This window comes from Pocillopora verrucosa, chromosome 5 (genome assembly GCF_036669915.1).
Source record: "Pocillopora verrucosa isolate sample1 chromosome 5, ASM3666991v2, whole genome shotgun sequence".
Classification (NCBI taxonomy): domain Eukaryota; kingdom Metazoa; phylum Cnidaria; class Anthozoa; order Scleractinia; family Pocilloporidae; genus Pocillopora; species Pocillopora verrucosa.
In genome coordinates, this window is record NC_089316.1 from 12,509,942 (window position 1) to 12,537,209 (window position 27,268).

The following is a 27,268-nucleotide window of genomic DNA, read 5'->3' on the forward strand; positions in this document are numbered from 1 at the left end:
TTCTGTGTCCACGGATCACTGTGAAATTTTAATGTCGTCGAATGGCTCATTAAACGTTAAATTTCTTGTCTAAATTTTTTGCCACGAATTTTTTTTTTCTGGACGATCGCACACGCGAAAAACTGCAGCGAAAATTTGACATACTCGTATCAGATCCCTTATCTAGACTCCCAACGATTACAAATGTCCCTGCTTAATTTTCAATGACGGAATCGATTTGACCGGGTACTTTACGCATAGATCATGTACTACAAAAAAATCATGCGTCTCGTATTTCGCGCACGAGTTACACGTTTCTTGTTGCCAAGCGCCTGTTGCCCAGGTTTAGCTCGTGCTTTTTTGAAAAATTTCCCAATTAAAGGAGACAACTTTGTCTATCGAACCTTTTTTCCCTCTATTTTCGCTGTTTACTTCTTGGATTCTTTGTGAAAATTTCACTCCAGTTTGTTTTGCACTAGTTTGAATCTGTTTTGCCAAAGCTTTCACTTTATCTTCTAGTAATGAGAACTCTGTGTTTAGATATGAGTCTATTTTTTCTCAGCGGGAGTCCAGCTTTGGACTGAACAGGTCAGAAACGAAAACTATGGTATGCTCTTACAAAAAAAGTGAAGAAAGAAAAGAAAAAAGAACACTCACAACATGCTTTAGGTTTTAATTTATTCAAAGAAAATTAGTAAAAGCAAAACTTTATCGCAACCAAACGATATTGTACTCACATAACCAATTCAGAATGAATGTATGGGTTGAAACTAGGGATCATTAAAGTATGAAGGAAAACAAGGAATTTAAGAATTGCATTTCCTTCTTTTTTTCCTCTTCACTTTTATTATCATCGTTTGCATGTATGTTCGATTAATACTGAAGAGGATAGGTATTGAAGTAAATAGGATATTTCTCTTATTGCTCTTTATGAACGGTTCTTTTACAGAATTTGAGGAAAGGTACTGAATATGTTACAGATAAGTGTCAGCTCTTTCAGATATAAATCTACAAACATCTAACTCATACAGTAAACTCATGAAATTAATTCAGGACATAGCGTTTCTTAGTGAGCATATTCTCAGTCTGCGTGGCTTCAAAATTAATTTTCAAAGCCATTCTCGGAGAATCAGTCCATAAATTCACCTCATCAAAGTCGCTTGGGAACACTTCTAAGAAATGTATTAACTAAAATGTTGATACCATAAGTTGTTCGCCATAATTTCTGAAAGTTGTGAATGAAGGATGATACACAAAATTTAAAACCCACATGCAACAAAGCGGTTTTTAACGTCTTTATAGCGAGAAAAAATGAAAGGGAACGAGAAAGTAATCAGGGAAAAAAAAATGATATTCAAGCTCTAGCTAATTGTCGCAAAACTCTGTACCTAAGTTTGTTTCTGAGAATATGTTACTTGACATCAAATTTACATTTTTTTAAGAGCAAAGAGAGAAAATAGAACTTTTTTTCATTGAAAAATTATGGTTATCTTCATCTGAATCACCTGTATGATCCTAAACCAAACAAAAATACCTGCGTGAGGGTAATTTTTGCCTGAACAACTGATATCATATGAATAAAATTTGTTGTATAAAGCTTATCCTATTTCAATACAAAATAATTCTGCATAAAGTATGTTTAGCATTTATATATATTTTACATATCTCCAGCCCAGTGTTCCATAACATGCACCAACGTCCCTTAGTTAGGCGGCAGGAAGTGAAGCACTGATAAGGTTTGAAGAAACACCGAAGGGGCCATTGACGGAGAAGTAGAACGAATGAGTCACGAATGAAACGTTGCAATCTGAACGGAAGAGTAATTCACAATTTACTGCTCAGTAACCTTGAAGCAGATTGGAAAAACCATATATTTGGCAAAGAAAAAATTTAAAAAATCACCCGTTTATGACTAAAACATTTATAGTAAAATACCCACGTAAAATTTTTCTAACACAATTGGGTTTCAAGCCCTAATTCTATCAAGGGCTTTACCAATTATTCACTGGTTAAATCGTAAGCTAAACTTAACATAAAGACGCTTCAGACAGAAGCAAATTACTCATAAAACCCACAGGCACTCCAAAAAAATGGCTCTGTCTTTAGACTTCTCTTCACTTTCCCTCTTGTGGATTAACTGGTTCCTAGTGCTCTCAGTCTTCACCTAAAATGTCTCCATCCCGAGATTCAGGCTCGTCTGCCTTGCTTGTAACGTAGTCCTCGCGTAATTTGTCTAACTCGGCAAGCTCACGCTGTAAGATTAAAAAAAAAGGAAATTTTCATTCTTGCGATGACTGCCAGGCAACGAATCAACCAGTTTCCTCCACATACACTTACTTACTGTGAAGTTGTCACCGAAAACGTATGAGATACAGAATAACAACATGAATTTCGGGACTGCCCTGTTCAAAGATTTCCAAACTCTTTCGAAGATTTCCGACAAGGTAAGGAAAGTGTTCTTTTGTAACACAAGAAATGCGAGCTGACGTTAAGTTGTGGGAAGAGTTATGACCATACCTTAACGACTTCCAAGTGATAGGCTCGCTTTGTTCTAATCTTCTGCATCGGGAAAGGATTCAGAAATTGGAAGGCAATCTAAAAGAAAAAAAGAAAGAAAAGACATTTATATTTCCCTGTGATGGTTTCCCATTTGCAATGGACGAGTCTATAATCCAGGTAATCCTTTGCTTGCTTTAAAACATGCTATACAGCGTAGAAACTATCACAAACTTTGCCTCTGCAAGTATGATGACTTGTTTGACTTCACGTATATCTAGAGGATTATCTTCCTCGACTGCTTGCTTTAAAACATGCTACATATCGTAAGAGCTATCGCTAACCTGAGATAAGATGTTAGCATCGGTGATTTTTTCAGGCACTTGTCTCAGGAAGTTGAATATGCTCATGTGATCCTCACACTTTAAAAGTAGCTCTTCGCTGCTCTTGAAAACCGCGAGAGCAAAGCGAAACATCACCTGACAGAAAAGGACAACACAATCAGCAAATACCGAAATCTCTCACAGTGACAATGCTTCGTGAATTTCAATAACAGAGGGGATCGCTCATCATTTATGGCTGGGGGAGGGGGAAAAGGGGGATGGTTTGAAGGATTTTAGTGATGTCACCATCAAAATTACCTGATTTCTTCTCCCCCTCGGCTCTGAAGTATTCTTAGATCCCCCCTCACTGGCAGTCAATTTCCTATAGTCTTCTCTTTATACTCTGTTCGCGACGACTGACCCACCCACCCCCCCACTTTCCCCATTGAAAATCATGTGTTCCGCCCAAAATCCACCCCCCCCTCGCCTCGACGTTAACCTTTAATTCCCATGAATGACCAAGACAGAATTTCTCCTCACAATATCCTTACAATACACAAGTGATGAGAATTGAAAGAAATATCATTTAGGGGATTATTAGTTAATCCAACACCAAATTCTCCGAATTAACACCATAATAATTGTACGGCAGACAGTAAAGAGAATAACTGATGAGATCTTAGGAGCGAAAGGGTCAAACAATGGCTGGTCCCTCATTCTTGCCAATTCTTCAGTGGAAAAAAAAGTCTCTTCGGATTCTTTTGCTGAGGTTGCTTCCCGAAAATTGTACAGTTATGAAAAAATTCAACATACTCATAGCTTTTACAGAGAGAATTACTTGCAATGTTATATTGAGTGAAATTTTGAAGGGCAGTCTTAGAGTTGGTTTTACTGCCAAATGTCTTAGAAGACCGAGTTTACCTCTTCACCTACGTTACTTAAAACAAGCAAAACTATCCTTAAATTTTAAGATAGCTATGATTATATTAGGGCCTACCTTATTCCCCTCATAAAGAAAAGTGTCCCAGACTCGCAGGGTTGTCTGAAATAGGAAAAATGGCTATGTATTACTACAAAAGGGATCGGATCACAATTAGACATCAATAAAATCAGTCTGATATTCTGTTATGTGCACAGCTGGTGACCTATGGTTTTGTTACCTGTATGGGAAAACTGTCCACGAACACAGTCAAAAACCAATTGAAAGAAACCAGCGAAAGATCCACCCTGTCAATCAAACAAACAAACCAATCACATCTGTCGCTTTAGTTCTATGACAACATAAACAGCTGATCCATTATCAATCAGCAGAGCGCACGTCGTGGATAATCCTCGACTGTCAAAAGTGTCAAACCAATCAATTTTTCTGACAATACAAGTACAATAACATGCAAAGAGTGATCAGATAATAAAGTAATGGTTTTGACCCAGTGGTAACAGATGATTATGGAGAATAGTTCTGAGCTGGGATGTTGTCGCTTACATTGACTGAGGTTTAGACAACCTTAGTAAATGTCATCAATAAGTTAAGAGTTGTTTGTCGGTAGAGTGTTTTAAGTTTGATTGGTGAAAACTAATGAGTTAATTCTGACGTGATGTTATTTTTCATAAGACTCACGTAGGGTAAGTCGGTCATGATCGATCAGTGTCTATTTGTTGCTCTGTTCAGTTAGATAACATGTCGTGAATAAGTCGTTTGTATGGTGCCAGTTTTTGTTGAAATCCTTGAAAAAAAGTCAGCTCTAAGTTATTGAACCAGGTTTCCAACGTCAGTTTCTTAAAGTAGTTCGTGCTGTAGGTTAAACTTTGCCTCGATGAGATGCTTCTCAACTGCTTACATAAGAGCGTCGAAATGTGCACTTAGTCTTGGGAGTTTCTCAGCCAACAGATCCTTGAGAACGCGCTGATCAGCTTGAGACGCAACCAATGTTTTGGAAAAGTAATCTCTTGGCATGAGGTGTTCTACAATAGCTACCAAACACCTGAAGCAATCAACGTAAAACATTTGGAATGTATTCATTCAAAGTGCACACCATATTGATTATGACAATTGAACTGAGAGAAGTGCAAATTTGGTCTGACAGCAACAAGTGCGATTTCAAACCAAAATTACACGAAACATAGTGCTATTTCCACTTTACTGCATCTAATTTTAAATCGTCCTGAAAGATGATAGTCAGCTTTAAGAAACTCATTACTGTCATTCACAGGATGCACATTTCCAAATTCGTCCAACCTTTTCTGAACAAAGTTTAAGCGGGAAAGTTCAGTGTGAAGTCAGTCATATTATGGTGTTTTTCCTTTCATTTTTACAACACGATTGCCTCGAAATCTAATTGGTTGTTTTGTTTCATTTTACCTCTCTTATTGCCCATAAAAAAAAATGCGACAAAGAGTAAAACAAAGCTTGATTCCTGAATAAATGGCACTGCTGATAGCCGTTCAGACTTCAAGCTTTATTACTGAGTTGGAATCGTTTCTCTTTCAAACTTTTTCAATTGAAAAATTAATGACCTTTCAATGATACATCCGTGTCCACCGTCACCATCATCAATAATGACCGTCACGAAAAACGGAATATAAAACACAAGCTAACTAATAACAATTCACACTCACCAGAATGACTCTTCTTCGTTAAGATACAGTAGAGCAATGGCGACCAGCCGGTTTAATCCCTATACAATACAAAAGAAAGAGAAAATCATGAAAATATGTGTTGTGTAGCTTAAATTAGGAACTGTATAAAGGGGGTTAGTCTCTTAGTCTCTGCTTCAGTTGGGGGTAAAACGAGATAAACTGGCTTTCTCAACTGAGTTGATAAAGTAAATTGGCCACCGTAAAGAGCTTTAAAGCTGACGTTTCGAGCGTTAGCCCTTCATCAAATTAAAAACTATTGTGTGGTTTACATTGAGAGACACATTTTGAATTTGATGTTTCTCTTGTCATCACTATATAAAGCGTTTTATTTGCTTGAAACTTTTGCTTTTTTATCAGCGCACGGTTCATATCTTAAAGTCTTTTCTAACTACGGAAGTTATCTGTAATATTAAGCCGTTAGCAAGTGTGGCTACCTGACATAGAGCGCAGGTGTTGCGTCATCTTTCAAGGTTAAGGAAACATAACCAAATGTAAGCACGTAGCTTTTCGGAAATTGTGGTAGTAAAAGTTACTATAAGAAAGAATACTTTAGACGTTGTAGCAGCAAGGTATGGTACACTCAAGAACGAACAAGCTTTTGTGACCCAAGACTCCTTACACCCTTCACTCAGCGAGTTTGATCAAGATATTTCCCCCTAATGTCCTAAAACAAGTATAGAACGGTTATGTGACAAAAATTCGTCACATAATTTACACATTATCACCTAACAATCACCTTACCTGACAATAACCTACATCAGGATTATGCCAACTATAAGCGAGAAGAACTTCTCTAAGTTTGGTTGTCTGTTAGAAAATAAACAAACAAACAAATCAAAAAGCAAAACAAACGAAGCGCTAGCTACTGCAACGATAGCAATAGCATAAACAGCTCTTTGATGGTTGCCACAGAAATAGTTTTTTTTAATTTTCCCTTACTTTTCCCTAACAAATTTCCCCGACCAACTGAATGAGCAATTGGACAAAAGAGTCCTAGCGGCGTCCAATTTCCGCAAGTCACATGCAGAGTACAAGAATCATTGATATTTCCTTGATGTAACGTGGAGAAAGAATTGACTCTCGTGGAAACCAGGGAGATTTCCCTGAGGTTATCAACCGGAGAAAAAATGTACGCTGACGGATGAAAGATCGAATTTAATGGCCTTCGTAAGTTTCACTGGGTTGGGTTCTTGGGCAGAGGTTACTTTACTTTTACATTGTGTCTAATCACTCAGCAGTATATATGGGCCTGGAAACCAGTAAACTGCTCAGGGAAACCTGGTGAAATGTTAGAGGGTTAACTTGAGATGGACTAACCCCATTCAGGAGGAGTGGCAATACTCCTGGAGTTTTCTTGCAACAGAAATCGAAATGAGCTACAGCATCTATGCGAGTCGGTCAATATGCAATGATAGGTAATATCACTGTTGACCTCAAGCACCTACCCCGTCGGCGTCTAGCTTGTCATAGTGTTTATTATTCGGTAAGGTGCGCAGCAAGTCAAGCTCGATCTGCTTCACTGCAGGAGACGGCCGACCTTTGATGGACTCTAGCAGATGATGATAATACTCGTCTCCTGCTATTCTCCTTGTCTCTTGTACGCACTCATCGATGCAGAAATTCCATATCGTGGCGCGATGCTCGTGTGGTACACCAGTTCTAACCAGCGCTTTCAGTTCAGGCTGAAATGGGAAAATTCAAACGTTGTGACGACATTGTTCACAACTTACATATCAACATACACATTTCAGTTGTTTTTCGTTTCAGACAGAAATTATGTTCCCTTTGACATCTGCATAGTAAACTGTCTTCATAAGAATCGTTTTTCTTCTTTTTCGAATATGTTTTCATCGACAAGGTTTGTCTACACGCAGTCCGCCATTAAATTTGTGGTCTCTGAGAAGATCACACTGATATTACTTTTTACGCGAACGTTTCAAAAAAAAACTTTCGTTCTTGAGACTAACAACTAAAAACGTTAACAAAGACATATCCCAAAGCCGGACCAAAAGCTTACCTCTTTGTTCTTCAACGTTCTTTTAATGTAGACCAGACGAACAAATTAAAAAAAAAATAAGGCAGGGGAAAAAGGACACGAAAAAATGAGGCCTCAGTTAGGCCTGTGGCCTTGTGAAAAGAGGAGAAAATTAAATCTGAGCGCTCACCGCTTTTTGCAGATCTCTGTTCTTGTGTGCTACCATATAGTTTTCCCACTTCACTTCTACTGACATTTCTTGTGAGCTTAGTTTTTCCTGAAGGAAAAGAAGCTGTATGTTACTTTGTGTAACATCTTTTAACGGGAGACGCTGTGTGTCCAATTTAGAGATCTCAACCGCACCCGCCCTGAACTTTTAATCCACCGAGTAACATAGGTCTTTTAATGTGGTCAATCGATAATAACATCCATAATAACATCAACACCTTTCGAGTGCAACACAACGAATCACCAACGTTTCAGATAAGGCAACGTTTACTACCGGATGTAACTAAACAACTCCACTTGCCATGAGTTCTTCTGATCTTCTGTCCATCTTCTTCGCCATTGATAGGAATGCCTCTTCGTCTTCGCCTTGAAGATTCTGCCTGAAGCCCCAGCGGTCGTACGGTTGAATACTGGGAAAAAAAAAAAATAATGATACAAAAACTAATGATAAGATCACTATCACTGGTTAGCAATTAACTTTTACCAACAATTCCGATGACGTGTTCAGCAAGCAGTCGCTGAGAATTGACAAACTTATTAGCCAAAGGGTTTCACCTTGATATGACACCAAACTCTCCTAGCTAATTAACAAGGAAATGTTGTGTATATAGAAGAGAGAATTAATAATTACTATCTCAGACGTGCAAAATTACCTTCAACAAAAAGGAGACAAAAATATTAGTTCGGAAAAAACCAAAAAGAAGTTATAATTAACCAATAAGAAGTTAAGATGGTGAGGAAAAAAGGAACATCAGGGATTTAAAGAGGTGCGTAATTTTTCACTACAATTCAATCAAGAATTGTTGACATGTCCTCCTACGTACGTCGAGCTCATCGAGTTGGCAGAGTCAAAAAAGCCTCTTAGGAGATGATTCGCCAAACAGAATATGTTATGTAGATACAAATAAGAGAGATGGTAAGTTTTGAGCTCGGTAAAGAAACACAGGAAGATGTTTTTTGTCCGTCTTGTCACGAGCGTGGGACAAAGAAAAAATTCTGAGTCGCCATGAGGAATCGAACCTCAGACCTTTGGATACCGCGCTCCGATGCTCTAACCACTGAGCCATAGAGACTCCACAGTGAGCGAGGTCTATTACGAAGTTCATATGACACGCGTCTTTCTCTAGAATATGTTATGTTGTACGCTGAAGCACAGAGATGCTACGATATAAAGATACTTAATTATCACTTGGTTGGGCATTGTGGCGTATTTTGCGTGCTAAGATAGAGCTTTTGGCAGACTAAAATGCGTCATTGTTCGGACGGTTTGTTTGTTTGTTTGTTTTTTTAATAATTTTTATTTTCCTCGATGCCCTCCAAAATGATAATAGTGGTAAGACATTTTATGTTTTTTGGCATAATAATGTTCTGGACCCCTCTCAGTGCTCATTTTAACCCTCTCCTCGCGGCTCAAGCTAGTCGAGCCCGAAACATATTTATGCCCGCGACCATAAACTCTAATGAATTAATAAACAATTTTCAAACAACGGAGCTGGCAGCCTATGCAAGGCACCCAAAGGTGTTTAGTAGTCCTGCTCTATCGAATCGCAGGCTCGAGTAACTGACCTGGACCGGGACAGTGTCAACACCTCCCGTGATTCGCTGTCAATAGCATCCTCCACCAGTCTACTGATGACATCATCGTCCACGTCCCAGCGCTCGCCATCTAAACGAAATATCCCATTAACAGTTCAAAGAGTTTTAAAAAAAACTCCCATTGATTGGCTCAACCAGACATCTGCAGCTAAAGGCCTCTCCAGCTAATACCATAATACTCTTTTATAAGTAGGTTTGGGCGAAACCTGATGCAAGATTGACTCATCCACAGGCTTAACCTCACCGGGACATGATTACTTAACCTTTAACTCCCATGAGTGACCAAGACAGAATTTCCTCTTGCAATATCAATACAGTATCAACCAGGTAAGTGATGAGAATAAAGAAAAATATCAATTTGAGGATAATTAGTTGATCTAATACTATATTCTCTGAACTAACATTACAAGAATTGTATGGTTGACAGTTGGGAGAATTACACATTTGATCTGGGAGTTGAAGGGTTACGTGTCCTTTGTAAGGAGTGGCAAAACGGGAACCTAAGTTGCCTGTAAGAGGTCTTGAAGGTAACCTGGTGTCTAGTTAAGAAATCCTTAAAATATCAAGAATATCGGGCTGAGAACAACGGGAAATAAGCCTCTCAAAAACTCAAAAACCACACGAATTAAACTCTATGCAAGCCAATGATAGCATCACGGGTTTTGTGTGCAGACCTGTAGAGTATTCACATTGTGAAGATCGAAGGATAAGTTTTGAACAAAATTACTCCTTCCTCAGAACGAAGACATCAAAAGATTCACCAAGACTTTCCTTCTAAAGGCTGTCATGGTATTTCCCAACAAGTAAACCAACACTTCACCTTTTCGCGGTTTCTGGAATTCTCTAAGTACAAGGAAGTACTTGCTTTTATATTTACACATCTCAGCTTCAACGGTGGCCAGTCGCCTGAAAAAACCAAGACAAATTTCATAACACTGACGACAAGAATTTGCGTCGTCTTTTGTTTCTCCAGAAAGATACCACCACGCGAAACAAAGGTTTATAATTGTGGTATTAAATAGAGAACAAAGCGTCCAGCGTGATTTTGAAAATGACGGTGCTATATTTGTTAAAAAAGGGTACTTTTCACTCGAACCACAGCTTTTCATTATTTTGACTTGACTACGCCCTGTAATTGCTCTAGAAAACTCGTATGACCGTCAGTCGGGTGCACAACCAAAATGTTTCGTGTCTTGATCACTTAAGTTCCCGCCCTTGAGTCAGTTTGTTTGTTTTCTCTTTGTCTTTTCTTTTCATTGGATGACTGGGGTGTTCTCCTTTGTTCTGACTGACCAGTGTGATTGCCGTGGCTCTTTTCGTATGACAATCAATGAAAAATCGCATTATACTTACATCGCCTGCGCCTTGAGAATCTCACTGTCATGCGCTCTGAGCTTATTAAATTCCAGAATCTCGCTGTTTAAGAACCGATTTTGAAGCACATAGGCTTGGCATGTTTCCTTTAAGGAGAAAAGAACAACATCGTTACTTAATTGAAGTTAAATTTGTTCATTATGCTAATTTTTGAACAAATAGGACCAATTTCTGCAGTAACAAATACTGCCTAGTACTTGTCATGAATGAACCTGGACAACTAGTTTAGGAAAAACCGGTTTGGGCACCAAGGAGGAGGATAAGTGTCATTCTAAAACCACCTATGTGACAACTGCCGACTAATGGTATCGTGACACTCTTCTTTGGAAATGGAACAAGATGGTGCTCGAGTGTTTGAAAAGGTGTTTAAGACCTAAAATGCAGTAATGCAGAGTTAAAAGATGAATTGGGAAAGAGTAAAACAGGGTGTTTAGTGTAAAAATGATATAATAGTATTCTCTGACATTTCATTGGCTCGTTCGGAATGAGAACCGTTGCTTCCGTGAAAATTCCAAAAACGTAGGCACTTAAAAAATTTAAATAATTGAGCTCCACAAGCATTTTATTTAAACGTTGATTTTTGTGAACAGTGCCAAGAAAGCATTTGGCTAACACTGAAAAATCACCAATTTACTTCAAACAAACCACTCGTCAAAACGTCTCGAAGTCTATCGAATCACAGGCGGCCCAAGCTCCAGCTGTGAGATGATCATCTTGCGCAATAACAGTCATGGCGGAATTATAAGAGTTTGTATGTGCATATTTACGACCGCCCTCAGGAATAAAAAAAAATACGTCAAATTCTCAAAAAAAAACACCTCACCTTACTTCTACAGCGTATCATTTGTTATCTGATCGCTTACTTTGATGAAAAGAGCCCATTCTAGCGAGTTGTTCATTTCGAGGTTTTCAACGTACATAAGAAAAGCCCAAGGCTGAACACTCCATTTCCGAACGCCTGATCCGAGAAGCGAAAAATCCAAGCTCAGAATGACCGGGCGACCACAAATCTGTGATTATTTTCGGAGTCATAGGAAAACCTTGGAAGGATTTATTCCAGTATTCAATTTAGTTCGCTTCTCGGATCAGGCGTTCGGAAATGGAGTGTTCAGCCTTGGGCTTTTCTTATGACGGTTGAAAACGTCGAAATGGACAACTCGCTAAAATGCGTCCTTTTCATCAAAGTAAGCGGCCAGATAACAAGCGTTACGCTGTAGAAGTAAGGCGAGGTATTTTTTTTGAGAATTTGACGTATTATTTTATTTCTTAGGGCGGCCGTAAATATGCCCATACAAACTCTTATAATTCCGCCATGACTGTTATTGCGCAACATGATCATCTCACAGCTGCAGCTTGGGCCGCATGTGATCGAATGTCTGAAACTGAGCCTAAAAATGACTTCGTTTATAAAACAGGCCCAAAATGCCAGGTAGCGTTGGGCCCTTCACTCCCAAGACTAAACAAAACCTAAATTTTCCCTACCATTTAAATACATTGCTACACAGAGATGTGATGGGAAAAAGAAATTGAATGTTAACAAAGGGAACTTTGTTTGATTTAAAACCAAATTCCCAAAGATAAATAATGAGAGTTGTACGGCAGGCAGAGCCGAGAACTGATATTTACACTTTAAAAAAGACAGGTTTTAAGGAAGCAGCTAGCTTAACGAGACAACGTATTGTGTAGCAGGTAACCACTTAATGAGTACAATAGCCTTCTGATCTCAAGCTACAGTAATATAGAGCTTGAGAACAGAATACTATTGAGCTCTTCCCTACCTTGAGTTTTTCTACCTCCTGCATATCATCAATTCTATTCTCTGCGGATTTGGTATCACTGTTCTTACAAGACGGCGAACTACAAACGAAGCACAGAAAATACCGTCCAAACCTTTCCCTTCATAAATATTTCATCAAACAAAATGCCAGAGCATATTTGACATTTAAAATGCGACTGTAAAAAGGTTGAGATATCACTTGTATGATGCTTGCTCTGGTTGGCAGACATTCCCTCTCAGCAGGAAACTCTACTTGACCGAACAGACGGTTTGTCGACTACTGCACGCAATTTTAGTTCCCTTTGTAAAGAAATCAGAAACTCACAAATTTAGGCCGGTATACAGTCCGCTTTTTTAAGTTCGTTGTCCGACTTCCAGGTAACTCAATTTATTACGTTTGAATTGTTCAAACTGAGGAAGCCTGCTAAAGTTTTAAATCGATGCGACTATTTTCTTAATCGTTTTCTGTTATTTCCACTTTCGTAGCCTCGTTCTGTTTTGGTCACGCAACACACTCTAGCCCCTAACAAGAAGAACGGGCGTGACGAGAAAAATAGCTTGCGTAAGCCTTCCCGCTTTCTTTCATCCAGGCAGGAGATGCGTGAGTGGAGCGAGAGCCGAGCAAGGGCATGGGGCGAACGCGCGCGGAAAAAAAGCGCAGCACCTTCTACCTCTTTGATAAATGAAACGCAAAGGCGTGTTACAAAAGCTTCGCGACCAAAGAACGTTCGCGTAAGAAAAAAAAAAACATTTCAACGGGAGAACTTTCTAGTAGTACACACCTTTCAAATTCTTCATTATTTTCGTCGTCAAATTCTTGCACTTCTTCACCCTCTACAGTGGATTTCTCCAACGTGTATAACTAATGAGAGAAAGAGAGAAAGTGTACAGGTCAGTGATTATCTTTTGCCACCTGTTCTACGTCCCCTAATAAACTATTTGTAACGCTCCCGGTAACCCCCGTGAACAGTGGTATGTTGCTTGACTTATACTGTAAACCAGTTTGTGAGGAGTCAGCAATTTTTGTCTTGAAGGATAAGAACAAACATAGCGAGCGATTTTGAACCTGTGAAACTCTTTTTCTTTCATTAAGTTACCTGGGAGACAAATAAAAAATGTTTTGTTGAAAGCATTGGAGCTTTTCCGAAGTACCATAAAAATGTTGCTGTCAACAGTTGAACTTTGAAGAACATACTGAGCCCATGATGTCATCGGACGCAGAGGACCACCAAGACATTATAGCAGCAGTAAGCGCCTGACCATTTGACCCCTAAAAGTCACTTACATCTAACTTCTCCTTACATTATCACCCCTGATTGTTAAACAAATTCTCCTTGTCAGCACCTTAGGAAATATATCGAGAACAGTAAGGAGAATATCCACACTGATTTTAGGGTGAAAAGAGTTAAGTGAAGGAATCAGCACACTTGTTTAACAAGTGCTTGTTACTATAACACCTTCGTTTACCTTGTTAGTGAGCGAGACAACGACTTGGTCCTTAACTGCTGTCATCTCCTGGTACATCTGGATTTGGTCCCTGCTCTCTCGAAGTTCTTTATTCAGCGCCCTACAAGAAAGGCGGAAATCAACGGTCTAGAGCAATAACTGGCTCATGAATGAGTGATAAAAAGGGTACTTGATTTATACTCCTCTTGCGTGACAGAGAAAACTGAATATAGGCTCTATCGGTAGGTGAAGCGCTATAAGCTTTGGTTTCGACCACTTTGTGGCCTGAAGCTAAGTATGCATTTTTGTAGAGAGTTTTATGGGTGAAAGAACGTCGCGGTTCTGTAATTAATTCAGTAATACGTGAATTCAGTTTTACTTGGTTGCAACGTCAGTCTTTTTCAGCTCTGCAGTCTGCTCCTTCAGTTTTTCTTCCAACTGCTCAGACAGGAAAAGAAACAAAACAAAGATATTGGTCAACAGTTAAAAATTTATCCAACTCACAAATTCAGACAAAAGAAAAGAGAAAGGCGTCGAGCATGGGGTCGAGTGCAAGATGCTAAAAACACACCTACATCCCCCAAAAATAAAACAAATAGTAACCATAGCATCGAAAAACAAAACAAAACAAAACAAAAGCAAAGCACACTCAAAACCACCTTTTTGAGTGTACTGATTTTTAATTTGGATTCTCATCGGTTCCATGTGGTAACCATATTCGGATTATTGCAAAATACCAAAATCTTTGTGTTGAAGTTGTAAAGCTCCTCCGCAGTCGGTTTTGCTATATATCAGCTTCTTTTCCCAATATTTCGACCAGCAGCGATCATACACTGAATTCCATAGGTCCTACAGCTACCTTAGCTGACACTGAATAAGGCTCTCGGCCATAAATAAAAAAATTCCATCATCACAGACTGACGAGATTCCAGAAAAGATAAAAAGTTTACGAGACCCACGATTTTCAAGGGATCATCCGCCATGGTCCATAATAAAAGCTCGCTACTAAGTAAAGATTACATAAAACTAACTTGTGCAATGTATATGAGTTTGTCCTTCATTTCTTCTGATAAAGATCTCTGTTCATCATCTTCGTCTTGTGTCCTTAGGAGAGCAAATATGATAAAAATCGTTTGGGGACAGAGCGAAAATAACATGAAAACTTTCAGGCGCGTCTAAAACGCCGATGAGTTTCCAGTATTTCTTAACCCTTTAACTCCGAGATCAAATTTGAAATTCTCCTTACGGTCGACGATACAAATCTTACAATGTTAGTTCAGAGAATTTAGCATTGGATCAACTAATAATCCCCAGATTGATATTTTTCTTTATTCTCATCACTTATCTGCTTGATATTGTATTAACATTGCAGGGATAAATTCTGTCTTGGTCACTTAAAAGAGTTAAGGATTAAAGCGTAAACAAATTCTAATTATTACAAATAGTTATATCATACCTTTTGCTCTTTTCTATCTCAAAATGTCTGCAATAAAAGGAACGAGATTTGTTAATGCATTTAATTACAGCTAACCGTGTTTTCGATCATGAATGCACATTGATTCACTTTCAGCAAAGTACAATTCATGTTGGTCTTAATCAACAAACATCAAGAGCAAGTCAAACTCATGAGACCTGCCGTAAGAGAAAAGTACAACCAAATATTAAAAACAAGAAGTCATTACACTCAAAAATACGAAAATTTAAACTCCCATGAGTTATCTTCAAGTAACTAGAAAGCCGTGTCTGAGACTTGGGCAAATTATGGAAACTGAAAAGCGGTAAACTTTTAAGGAACACACTTATACACACAAACAAGCACATTCTTAGTAGGATTCAACTTCTTCAATAAAATCCTTTTGAACAGGAGGTATCGACAGTTTTCACAGGACACCTTCCGATTGCTTCCATTCATTCATTCATTCATTCATTCATTCAAATTTAACTCAGCTCACAACTGATATTACCTGAGATGCTCGTGAAGACTTTCGATCACATCTTGTCGAATTTGTACCTCGCTACAGGATTACAATAGAGAAAATAAATAAATAGAATTGAACTAATTGGATTGATGGGTCACGGAATGTACTCGCTAAGACAGACAATAAAATACAAGAGCTGCTAAACACAATATGTAATCTTGCAAACTGGCAGTACATCGCGTGAAGCGAACGACTGCATTCGGTGTCCCAGAGGTCAACTGAACATGCTTAAATCACGCGTATGAGTAGCCAACAGATACTTCAAGTAGACCAAAAAAAACTAACCAAAGCCCGGGAAAGCACAACTGACCAAGTTGCACATGGTTTTAGCTTGCAACTAATTGGTTTAAAGGAATAACTTACTCCTGAGCTGTTTTTAGGCTTGTTTCTGCAGCAGCAAGAGCGTCTTGAAGCTGAAGGAAAAATATTAGCAGAAGTCAAAAATATATGTATAAATTTCTTGCCTGACACTGGCTCAAAAAAAAAAAAAGGCTTCCCTAAATTCCTCTACTCCTCATACATCCCCATCCAGTGTCTGTACAGGCAGTCAGCAAAGCGAGATTCAGTTATACAGTAATCTCATGCAGCCTGTTCCATGTGCCTAGTTAAGAAATTGGGCGCTTTTATGGCGCGGAGGTGAAAAAAAAAAAAAAAAAAGAAAAAAGAAAAAAAAGAAAAAAGGAGAGAAGGTTTTGGCAAGTAACGGCTACTCCGAGCTGTCCATCGTTCTGCATTTCTTTTACATATATGTAACGCTTAAAGCTAGCTCTCCGTCCCAAACTTCCCCCCTGATTTCCCCCTAATCTACTATTGCTCATTGTACTCTAACTAAAAGCCTGCAAGAGGCCTCTAACAAACTGTTGCAAAAAAGGGAACAAGGAGTTGAAAAAAATAAATTCTGGTAAACAATGACTCAACAATCTGGTTTTAATAGTTAGTAGCCCCGATTATCTCCCAACCTTAATTCACAGATTAAAATATACCTTTTCACAATCCGGGCATCGAGTCAAGCATCGAGATGTGGGTCTTCCTCCTCCCGAAGACTGACCAGTTGTTCGACCGCCGGCAAATTTCCTGAGCGAAAAAAGAAAAAAAACAAAAACAAAGAATACAAATTAACAAAGTAACTGCAGATAACTTTAGAGATCACATTAATAGGAATCATATGATAACTTCGATATCATTACCAACGACACTGGCAGAGTCAGATTTAAGGACCCATTCATATGGTCTCGGAACCCGAGAAAATCCTCCCTCTAAGTTAATCTAACCGAGATAACTTTTCTCTTATTTCTTTGAAAAAATTCACTTTTCCCTTATTTCTTTGAAAAATTCAAACAACCGTTTGTATGAATCTGACGGACTGGTCTCGAGAGCCGAGCAAACTCAGGAGGGTGTGTTCTCTAACTGTAAGCCTGTCAAGCGAGACATCTTTTTCTCATATAAACACTTCGACTCGCCTACCCGAGACGAACCGACTCAGAGTTTGTCTAGTATGTTAACTGAATAGCTGGTACGAGAGAGACTGGTGAGGGATCAGCTGTTACAACTCACAACTCCACAAAAAAGCTCCGTCAAGTTTTGTCGAGGGGGAGGATTGTCTCGGTTATTCGAAACCGTATAAATAGGGTCTGGCAGAACCTTATTGTAGTTGCCTTTCGTATAATGTACTTACTTGCGAAGTGTTCCGGCCTTGAAACTGAAAGAGTAAATAGAGAACGATAAGATGATTATACAAAACAGCTACAAATGAACATAGGAAAGTTAGTGTGATGGAGTCTTAGTTAGCTTAGAGCCGCGGAAGACAAATTTGTTCTCTCAGCGTCAATGGTTCCCTTCATCGCCAGTCAAAAATCATATAAAGCGTATAAATGGACGCTAGCTATAATTCAGGAAAAGGAAAAAAACAATATCTATTTTCACTTTGAAGTCTTTTGTTGTGAATCGCATGGGTATCTCTGACAATGGGGAGCTCAAAAGATTAGTTTGGCAAAATTGGTGGATTTCTTTTGAACCATTTGACCTCTAAGAGTGACTACCCGCTAATTTCTCCTTACAGTATCAATGCTGAATCAAACATTAAAGTCATGAGAATTAACGAAATGATCACCGACTAAAAGTCTTTTTTTTCTGCCGCCGATTTCTGAGATCCTGAAGCTTATTGTTCTAAAGAGGAAAGTCTAACGCTTCTAAAGAAAATTACTTTCTATTCTCACGCAAATGAAACTCATTTTCACAACGGAGGTTTTGAAATTTATCTAATCCCAACAATGAGGGTTCTTAGAACTTGGAAATGGTCTTTTTGAGTTTGTTTTATACTTGAAAAAAATGTTTGGAGACTCACTCGGTTCTTAAGGAATCCAAACAAATTCTATAAACATGATACAAGCGCAAAAAAATAAAACACTCACCTGAATGGTTTTGTTTTCTCTTCTGTGTTTTCTTGTTGCTGTTGGTTGTTGCTGTCATTCTTGATGTAACTTGAGAATGAACTATAGGATAAGAAATGATAACAGAGGAAAAATCCGTAAAATTCTCGGTTTTACTATGAACCAGGCACCGGCAATATCGTCCGCTTCTTGCTGGCAACAAATTGCTGGAGCGAGCATGTTAAAACAGTCAACAGAAGACAGTTAAGCAAAGACACTTGACAGAAAACAACAATGAGTAATTATTGCTAAATTGATAATTGATACTTAGAATTTGAATCACTTGATGCCTTTCATTTCAATTCAAACTAGGCGAGACAATGTATCTTCCAATACAATGGCCACATTGGTTGACAACATTAATCAATCAACATTAATAGTTAACAACTACCCACTAAGGAGGAGGTGGCTAGTGATGGAAATTTACCGACCCACCAAGCGGCAAGGTAAATATCTACCGCTAGTCACAGACTCTGAGATAAAGAGTTGTTTAAAATATAAAAAACACAGCGAGGAAATCTGGCAAAAAAAGGTGATTTTACTCAGTTATTCCTGCAACGATGACAATATTTTCAGACGCAGAGCCCGTGCGAGTTGCTCAGAGGTCAATAGCAAAGGAGATTGGGGTTAAACAGCCAATCAGAACGCGCCTTAAACGCTATCCACTGTTTTAGTACATGCAAATACTTAATATTCTTAAAGGGTCAGCTGTAAAGTCTCTGAATCAATGTTAGCAAGAGAGAGACTGCATCTCCTGTGTTTAAGAATGAACTAAAGATAAGTTTTGTTGTTAATAAAGTTTTTTTGCTTCCCATATTATGAGGGTATATAGAGAATGACCGCTACTCATCCTGGTATACCTTTTGCTTTCATCAGCCATTTTCTCATCTGCTGATGACTGGCCAATACCGTTGTTGGATTCGTCCAATGCCTGAACTTGTTGTAACAATTCTGTGCCAGATAAAGGTGCTGATATGTTGAGTGGGGGTTGTTGGGATAGAACTACAGACTGTCTCTTTGCATCTCTGATATGACAAGAAATATTTTATATTAATAATATTTATTTTGCCAGGATCATCTCGCCGGAGTTGAATTCACAGTTGCCACCGTGGTTAAGGCGTACGGATAGGGAAAGGGGGGGGGGAAGGGGGGGGGTTAGGGGGGAAGGTGGTGAAAGGGGGGGTGGGTGAAGTTGAGCCCAAGAAACTTTTCTCCTGTGACTACTGTCTCCTAACTTCTACACCACTCACTCCCCGTTTCCTGGCGGTTCTGCTGCTGTGGAACCTCACCTCCTCCTACAGCACAAGCCTGGCAGGGTAAAAGCTTGCTTCTACTCACATGCCAAGCTTCTATGTCACCATAGAAAGCACGTCCCATATGACTAGGAACAGTCATGCATAATTTAACTCCTCCATAATGGATACAAGTCCACGCATCACAACTCAAATTACACATGGTTAAATTACCTGTAGTGTTTGGCTACAGTTATTGTCACTTTGCCTGTAATATATAAACCTTATCCGATGACTTAAAAATCTGCTGCGCTTAAAAGTTTGTTACCAAGTCAAGTCTAAAAAAATTAATGACACCTAAGCATGAATCGTTCCATGCTGCCATTATGATTTTGTTCATCTGCTTTTCATCCCTATTTTTGCCCAGGTCTACAGTGTAATACCCTTGGATTTGCACATTCTGTTACCTTAGTATGGTAGAATGGCATAGAAGTGGAATAATAATTATTATAATAAAGCTCGGATATAACACGTAGTGTCATTGGTTGAAAGAGCGTGCTCTATGAGAGTATAGAGCATAGAACTGAGCTAAAGCTGTCACGCCATCTGCCAAATCGTACTATGTCCGACCTTTTCCGGGACTTCTTTCTAGCTTTTCTTTCGTTAATTGAAAGTGAAATTTCGGAACAAGAGAGCAAAGGTTTGCAAAAATGCCAGGCGCAGTAATTTACGTTACTGTAATGTGAGCAGAGACAAAAATCCTCAAAGATAACACAAGATAGACAGTCCGAGTTTTTTTAACGGTTTTTCACGCTCAGTTAGATTGCGAGTTTACGTACGGTAATTAAAACTCAAACACAGCTAACACTTGTGTAGTATATAGAGTTTCGATTTCAACTAGAAAAAAACAGGAATTGTGAAAAATATAACCTGGCATAACTGTTAAAATTCATATTAATCATGACGGTGTCAGAGCGACTTAAGGTCTATCGCGGCTAGCTAATCATGGCGATCTTCGGTCATCGCAATGGAGCAAGCCTCAGGAACTAAATCGACTACCCTTCGAGTGAAAAAATAAGAGCCTGCCCTGATTACCTTTCCGATGCGTTGAGTGGAAGGCCAGATCAGTCACTGCAACCGAGTTTTGCGGCGCTGTCATTCCGAGCGATCTTCATTTCTTAGTGAATTCGGCTGTTGTTCCTTCATAATTCACTCGCCTTGAACAGTTTGTTTTCTACTTGTCATGTGAAATAACTTGCGTATTTTTGTGAGCCACGATTGGGCCGAATTTCACTGAACATTTCACTTTCAGATCCTGTATTAGAAACTAGAAAACTTCAGGCAAAAGTGTTAAATTCGACATGCCGAGCTATTTTAGTTTGTAAACTATTGCAGAATATGAACTTTGATGGTTTTTGAACTTTGATGGTTTGACATTTTTGACAGCTTTAGTCTTGTACAGCCAATCAGATTATTTGAACCATTCTAACAGGGATTCTGATTGGCTTATTGTAGTGTGCTTTATGAGAGTATAGAGCATGCTGACGACACTGTTGTTCGCTTTGGAAATAAGATTTGTTTTGAAAATTGAAAGTAATTCTTGGGGAATTTAACGGATTATTTTATTATAAAACAAATAGAGAAGCCTTGACTGTGCTCTGTTCTGTTGAAAAGCACTTAGGAAGCGTCTCGTGTTTCCCCCTACACTTCTTTCGTGCTCTAGCCGCTTCCTGCGTGCTTTACAAAAGAACAGAGCACAGTCAAGGCTTCTCTATTTGTTAAATAAAAACAGTTTGAGTTACCTTATGTTCTTTATCTCAGTCTTCAAATTTGTGAATGAAAAGTTGGAGAGGATACCAGGTGATGGTGTTTTCAAGGCAGCAGCCTCCTCACCAACAGACTCTGGTGCAGGGACAGGCTCTATGATATGCACTGTCTTTGGATCTGTTGACAACAACAATAAACTCTTATTAGTTACACACAGGTATGTGTACTTAGCCCTCCACACTCTAACATCAGTACCCATATTCTCCATTCTCTTCTCTGTATATTTCCTTTGGTACTGACAAGGAGAATTTGTTTAACAATCAAAATGTCTTAAGGTGGCAATCTTTTCCTGTTTATCATGATCTTAAAGAATGACTTAGCAGTATGATTGTAAGGAGAAATTAAATGCCGGTCACTCTTAGAGTTTTAATGGGTTATAACCCTCCCAAGCTGTGATTGTTAATTCTCCCCTCTAGCTGCTACACATTTCCTTACAAATTAGTGATGAGAACTTGGGCTAGATCAAGATAGCAGCGTCTACCTGACAAGTTTGAATATTCTCATTACCTGTTTGCTGAATAATGTATGGATATTATAGGGAGAAGTTACATGTTAATCACTTGTGGGAGTTAAAGGGTTAACACAGTGCAATGGAAGCTCCTGTTCAAGTACAACTGTAGTGTTGGCAGAATAACTTGCAAAAAATGATCAAAGGTAGTGAGCAGTGAATTCTCCATCTGAATTGTTTACTATCTTTGCAATTGCTTTCATTCTAAGCAATGACTGGAACAACTGGATTTCGCTGTCAGTTATGACTGGTTCATTTCCCATGATGCAACCAGTCAATTTTGTTTAATAGGCAACTTTGCTTATTGAGTGACATTGTAATCAGACACTCTAAACCTCTTACAACCTAATATCAGTATGCATATTCTCCATACCATTCTCAATACATTCTCTAAGTTACTGACAAGGAGAATTTGCCAAGCAATCAAGAGCTTCTTTAGTTAGCAATAATTTCTTTCATTAGAATGACCTTAATTTTCAACTCTGCAATGATAATGTGAGGAGAAATAAGACACCTGTCATTCTTAGGGGTTAAAGGGATAAGGGGTGAAAATGGTGCCAGTAAGTGGAGCTTACTTTTTACGAGCAAGAACAGTTATTTTAAACAGCCACTGATCACTGGAATGATGTGGTAGATGCCCCTTCAACCCAGGGGCACTTTAATCCCTCTAGGTGACCAGCTTCTTATTTCTATCTACAACCAATGTCACCCAAAAATCATACATTAAGGTCGAAAGAATAAAGGAAATCATCACCAACTAAAGAAGCTCTTGATTATTAAACAAATTCTCCTTGTCAGCACCTTAGGAAATGTATAGAGAACGGTATAGAGAAGATGCATACCCATATTATGGTGTATTGGGTCAGGTGTTCACCTTTATTGGGATCAACTTCTCTTTCTTCCTCTTCAGCTAATAAACCACAGGTTGACTGCTGTTATAAGTAAGAACAAGGTAAATAACCAGTTGGCATCAATTGACTGTTATAAAAACTTGAATAATTATGTAAAGCATTGTGGTAATCAAATTGGTGCTTGTTGTAGGTGATGATGAAAGTTACCAGGCATATAATTTTTGTTGCACTGTCTTCACTGTCTGGGAAAAAAGAAACAAATAAAAATCCTGATTTTGATGTATCAAACTAACTTAAAATACCCCAACTGCCCTTTTTTTTCTTCCTCATCTCATTGGAATTCTAGAACCTGCCCTTTATGGGCTAATCCAACCTGTAGCTGAACAAATGATATTTAGTTTCTGTATGTGCAAATTCAAGGAACATTGCATATTAATTTATATCTAGCACATAAATATATAGAATCACAACTTACCCCAAGAGCTGAAATGTCTCCTCTATTCTGTACAACTGCATTTGCTCTCTTTCTACTGTACTCCAGCCGTCTTCCCTAAATATTGCATAAAAACATATATGATATACAGTGAAACTTAATGGTCACTAGCTCTAAGTGCGGGCTCTTCAGGTCTAGATCTGCAGACAATCTAACAAGAGCAAAGCCCATAATTATGAAATGTTGCTACTCTGTTATAGCTGAAACTTAGGGTTTGGAGTTCCATTGTTAGTAATGGTTATTTTGAACAGTCCTGAATAATTTAGTGGCAATTATTGCCAGCAATTCTACACAGTTGTTGATCACTTCTCTTCCCCTAACCTTTTTCCTTTTCCTTTCACTGATCCAATCAATAGGGAAAGGTACATGTCTGAAATAAGAGTCATGTCTGTCTGGGCAGCATGGATTTGCTAGCCAAAAGAGCAGGGTATGGTTGTTCAAAGGGTGAATATCACTATCCATTGAAAAACTTTTTAACCCTTGGATAGCCCAGTACATTTTGCTAACACTGATCCACTGGATAGCAATTTATCCATTGGCTAGGGCTATCTCTCCTTTGAACAACTGAGCCCAGTATTCTATCTGGAAGCTAGCTGGCAAAAAATGAAATCCCTTAAGATATACCCCTTGCATCTACCTTTCATTCACATGAGGCAGCTGGTTAAACAAATAAAAAAGTTGAGTTTCCTAAAAAAAACTGTGGCACTGCATCAGCAGGGAGTATTACAGCATATATGGTTTTAAATGTGAATTGTCCACCCTACAGAGTTTCCAAAGCTGACCTTTCAAGAATGATTAGCCTAATCATTTAGAGTGAACAGAACTGATGTTAAATTTATAAAATGCATTTTCTTCATGTTGACCCACAAACTGACTCAAACATTTTTATGCATCAGACCACACAATAAGTATGGCAGCAGCTAGAACCTGAAGCTCTTGAAGCCAGAACATCATAGTCTGTTTATCTTTTGCTTGCAGCTGATAGGTTCTTCCAGATGTGCTATGGAAGTAAAAACATTTGTAAAAAAAAAATTCAAACCTATACCAAAATCCCCCTAAGCAAGCATATATTTATCCGCTTCCCCATTTGAGCAGTCCTAAGATTATACTAAGATGTCCTTGAAGTATGTTGTCAGACAGCATATTGAAAAGATCATCTTTGATTCAGTATCTAAAAATTTTCTCACCAAATCTGAAACTGTGTTAGTCTGTCTGAATCTTCAACTTCAAAAGTGAAAGATGCATTCGCCAGATCAATAGAGCTGAAAATTAAAATAACACACACAGTCTACACAAACTGGACATATATCACTAAACTGATAACAACTCTTCATTTGACTCTGATTTGACTCAGTGATTCTTTTATTTGCTCTCATAACCTTCATGTTTAATTTAAAGGTGATACTGTGAAGAGAAATTAAAAGCCAGTCACTCCTAGGGCTTAAATGATGAAGCAAATTGTAAGCCTGTTCTGCATATACACTGTGTCATTAATTTAAGAAGTGAAGATCAGGAACACTATAATTCTACACAGTTCAAATGGAACATATTTGCAATCGCTAGCAACGTTACCTACCCAAGAGGTGTACTGTCCTGAGGAGTACGGAAATAATACAACCTGCACTTCCTCTCCTCATACAGAAACCATCTTGTTTTCCATGTTTTTATTCCCTTTGCTACAATGTAATGAACAAACAGGAGAATAGAGAGAGGATTGTTCACAGTTATTCTTGTTTATATCCTTTAACCTTTTAGCTGACCCATGATCAGATAACTTATTGGAAATTCCAAGGGAAAGTTACCTGACTGTTACTGCGCTGTACTGATAATTATATGATAAGCTGAATCCTACACGCAAGGTTCTTACTTGTGACCTATTAGAGGACACTGACACACAAATGACATCACCATTGACGACATTTTTCTCTTTCTCCATATAAAAAAATAGACTCCATGTCACCATTGGTCTGTATAGTAAAAGATCACAGTAGAAATCAAAATGTTGTAAGAAAATCAGTGACACACTCAGCTGTATCTTGTTTGCCACTTTTCTCTTTGTACCACATTTTGATATCATCTGCGATCTATAACTGAAAAGATGCAGTATGGCAACATGGAATCTTTTCGCTATAATTATAGATTTACTACAACTTGGAAATGGAACTTTACAAAAGGTCCTATTTTTTACAGGAGGGGTCACATTTTCATGGCACCAATCCATAACAATAAGCAAAAGAGTATAATTTTGGACATAGGTTAACCCTTTACACCCTAAAATCAGTATCCATATTCTCTATACTCTCATCCATATGTTTCTTTTAGTACTGACAAGGAGAATTCATGTGAAGATTAAAGCTTCTTGGGTTGGCAATAATTTTCTTCATTCTCATTCTCTTAGTGAATGATTCAGCAGTATTACCGTGGAGAGAAATTAGATACTGGTCACTCTTTGGGTTTAAAGGGTTAAATAAAATCTACTTACCACCCAGCTTGTTCAAAAATCCACAGAGTGTTGGTGTTCCACTTGTAATTTTCTATAAAAAGCAAAAAAATTTACCACTATCAGGCTTAAAAGAATCCATTAAGGAATTCTTTCACTTTCAACAGTGATCAGTAAAGAATATCAATATACAAACATCGCAAGAGATAATGAAACACGAAAACATCAATTAACATTTTTTTTTAAAGACAAATTCTCTAATTTACTGTGAGAGGAAATGAGTGGCAGTAAAAGGAATTAATATCGAGGTCAGTTTCCTCTTAAAAGACACTCGTGCTGATCAAATGACAAATCTCCTGTATATGCAGATACACACAACTACACCATTTAAATTGATTCCTATTGAGTACTTTAAACAAAACTCTTCCCCAACTGATTTGTTAAATAATCAATAGATCATTCAGTGAGCCTGGCGGATAAGAAAAGGCATATTGAACAGCTACAGGGATAACAATATCTTGATCTAACATTATTTTAATTGTACGTCACAGCTTCAAGGGGAAATAACAAGTCATGGTCTTTACTATTCCTGACTATGTAAAACTATTTTTTAAAAATCAAAATTACTTAAAATTGAATGAGACCTCTTCACCTAAAGCAAGTTGAGGCGAGAGAATTTATATGCACCTGCACACCCTGGCTCTGAGGATTGTCTTTATTTACAGGCCAAAGTTTTTATACAATCAGAGAATTGTGCACTTAACACCCATAATGAATGTTATTTTTATTGGATTTTTTAGTAGAAAGCGTTCAAAATCAAAAACACGTAAGATCGGAATACCGGTAATCATTTGGAGAGCAAAAGGTTTATGATGTTATCAAAGAGAGAGAGGCTAGAGTAACAGGCAACTCCATCATAGCCCATGTTATACGGAAAAAGATAGAAAGTGAAAAATCGCAACATTTCTGCAATTCTCTGCGAAAAAGAACATATTCCTTTCGATTTACTTCACAAATATCACTTACTGGCTTCGACTGCTCACTTAACTAAATTCAACACTTCCTTGTTCTGTAAGAATCGTAACGTATAAGCTGTGACGCAGAACTTTCTGTGCATGTTCCGTGGTACAACTTCGGTAGGGGCGTGCTTTTTGACACCGGCACGTAATTATCTACCACGTTATTAATAATTATAAAAATTCATCACGAACCGTACATCTTCAAAACTGTTTCTCACGTGTGCACTTGGGGTCGTAACGAACTTGCCGCGGTTCGAGAGCTGAAGACACATTTTCGTGTTCCTGAATTTAACCTCTCATTAAAACGTGAGCGCACAATGCACGTTGAATTATTTACCTTTGACTTACTACTGCCCTCATTGTTTTCCTGCGGGATCTCAGTGTTCTCATCAGGGGTTTCTTTACTGATTGTTGAATGTTGAATCTCAGACGGCACGGAAACGAGCTCCCAAGAATCCTCCATGTTTTGGAAACTTAAATGCGTTGGACTGGGACCACCAGTAAGTTCGTAAGATTTTCGGAAAGAGGCCGGAAGGATGCCAGCTGTGCCAAATGTGATCGATCAAAGAAGAAAGATGAAAAAACCCCTCGCCTGTGCGAATAACTCTTTACTTTAATGAAAGCTTTTGTAACCAAAAACTACGCTTATTTTAAATATC

The 27,268-nt window shown here is 38.3% G+C and overlaps 1 protein-coding gene across 1 annotated transcript; it reads right to left on the bottom strand.

Moving 5' to 3' along the window:
- Positions 1-650: 650 nt before the first annotated feature.
- On the bottom strand, positions 651-27,228 carry LOC131781104 (TBC1 domain family member 2B). The gene is made up of 34 exons (XM_059097760.2): positions 26,947-27,228; positions 25,633-25,684; positions 24,727-24,826; positions 24,338-24,412; positions 24,078-24,150; positions 23,133-23,207; positions 22,681-22,738; positions 21,274-21,415; positions 19,100-19,264; positions 18,222-18,302; positions 17,486-17,509; positions 16,794-16,884; positions 16,174-16,223; positions 15,796-15,846; positions 15,288-15,314; positions 14,863-14,935; positions 14,211-14,269; positions 13,853-13,952; positions 13,168-13,247; positions 12,387-12,465; positions 10,588-10,694; positions 10,055-10,140; positions 9,205-9,304; positions 7,940-8,048; positions 7,601-7,687; positions 6,881-7,117; positions 6,177-6,242; positions 5,415-5,473; positions 4,637-4,780; positions 3,959-4,025; positions 3,796-3,840; positions 2,820-2,954; positions 2,497-2,574; positions 651-2,231 (listed from the first exon to the last, which is right to left on the bottom strand). The coding sequence occupies exons 1-34, from the start codon at positions 27,070-27,072 to the stop codon at positions 2,133-2,135; spliced, it is 3,000 nt and encodes a 999-aa protein (XP_058953743.2). The 5' UTR covers positions 27,073-27,228; the 3' UTR covers positions 651-2,132.
- Positions 27,229-27,268: the final 40 nt, after the last annotated feature.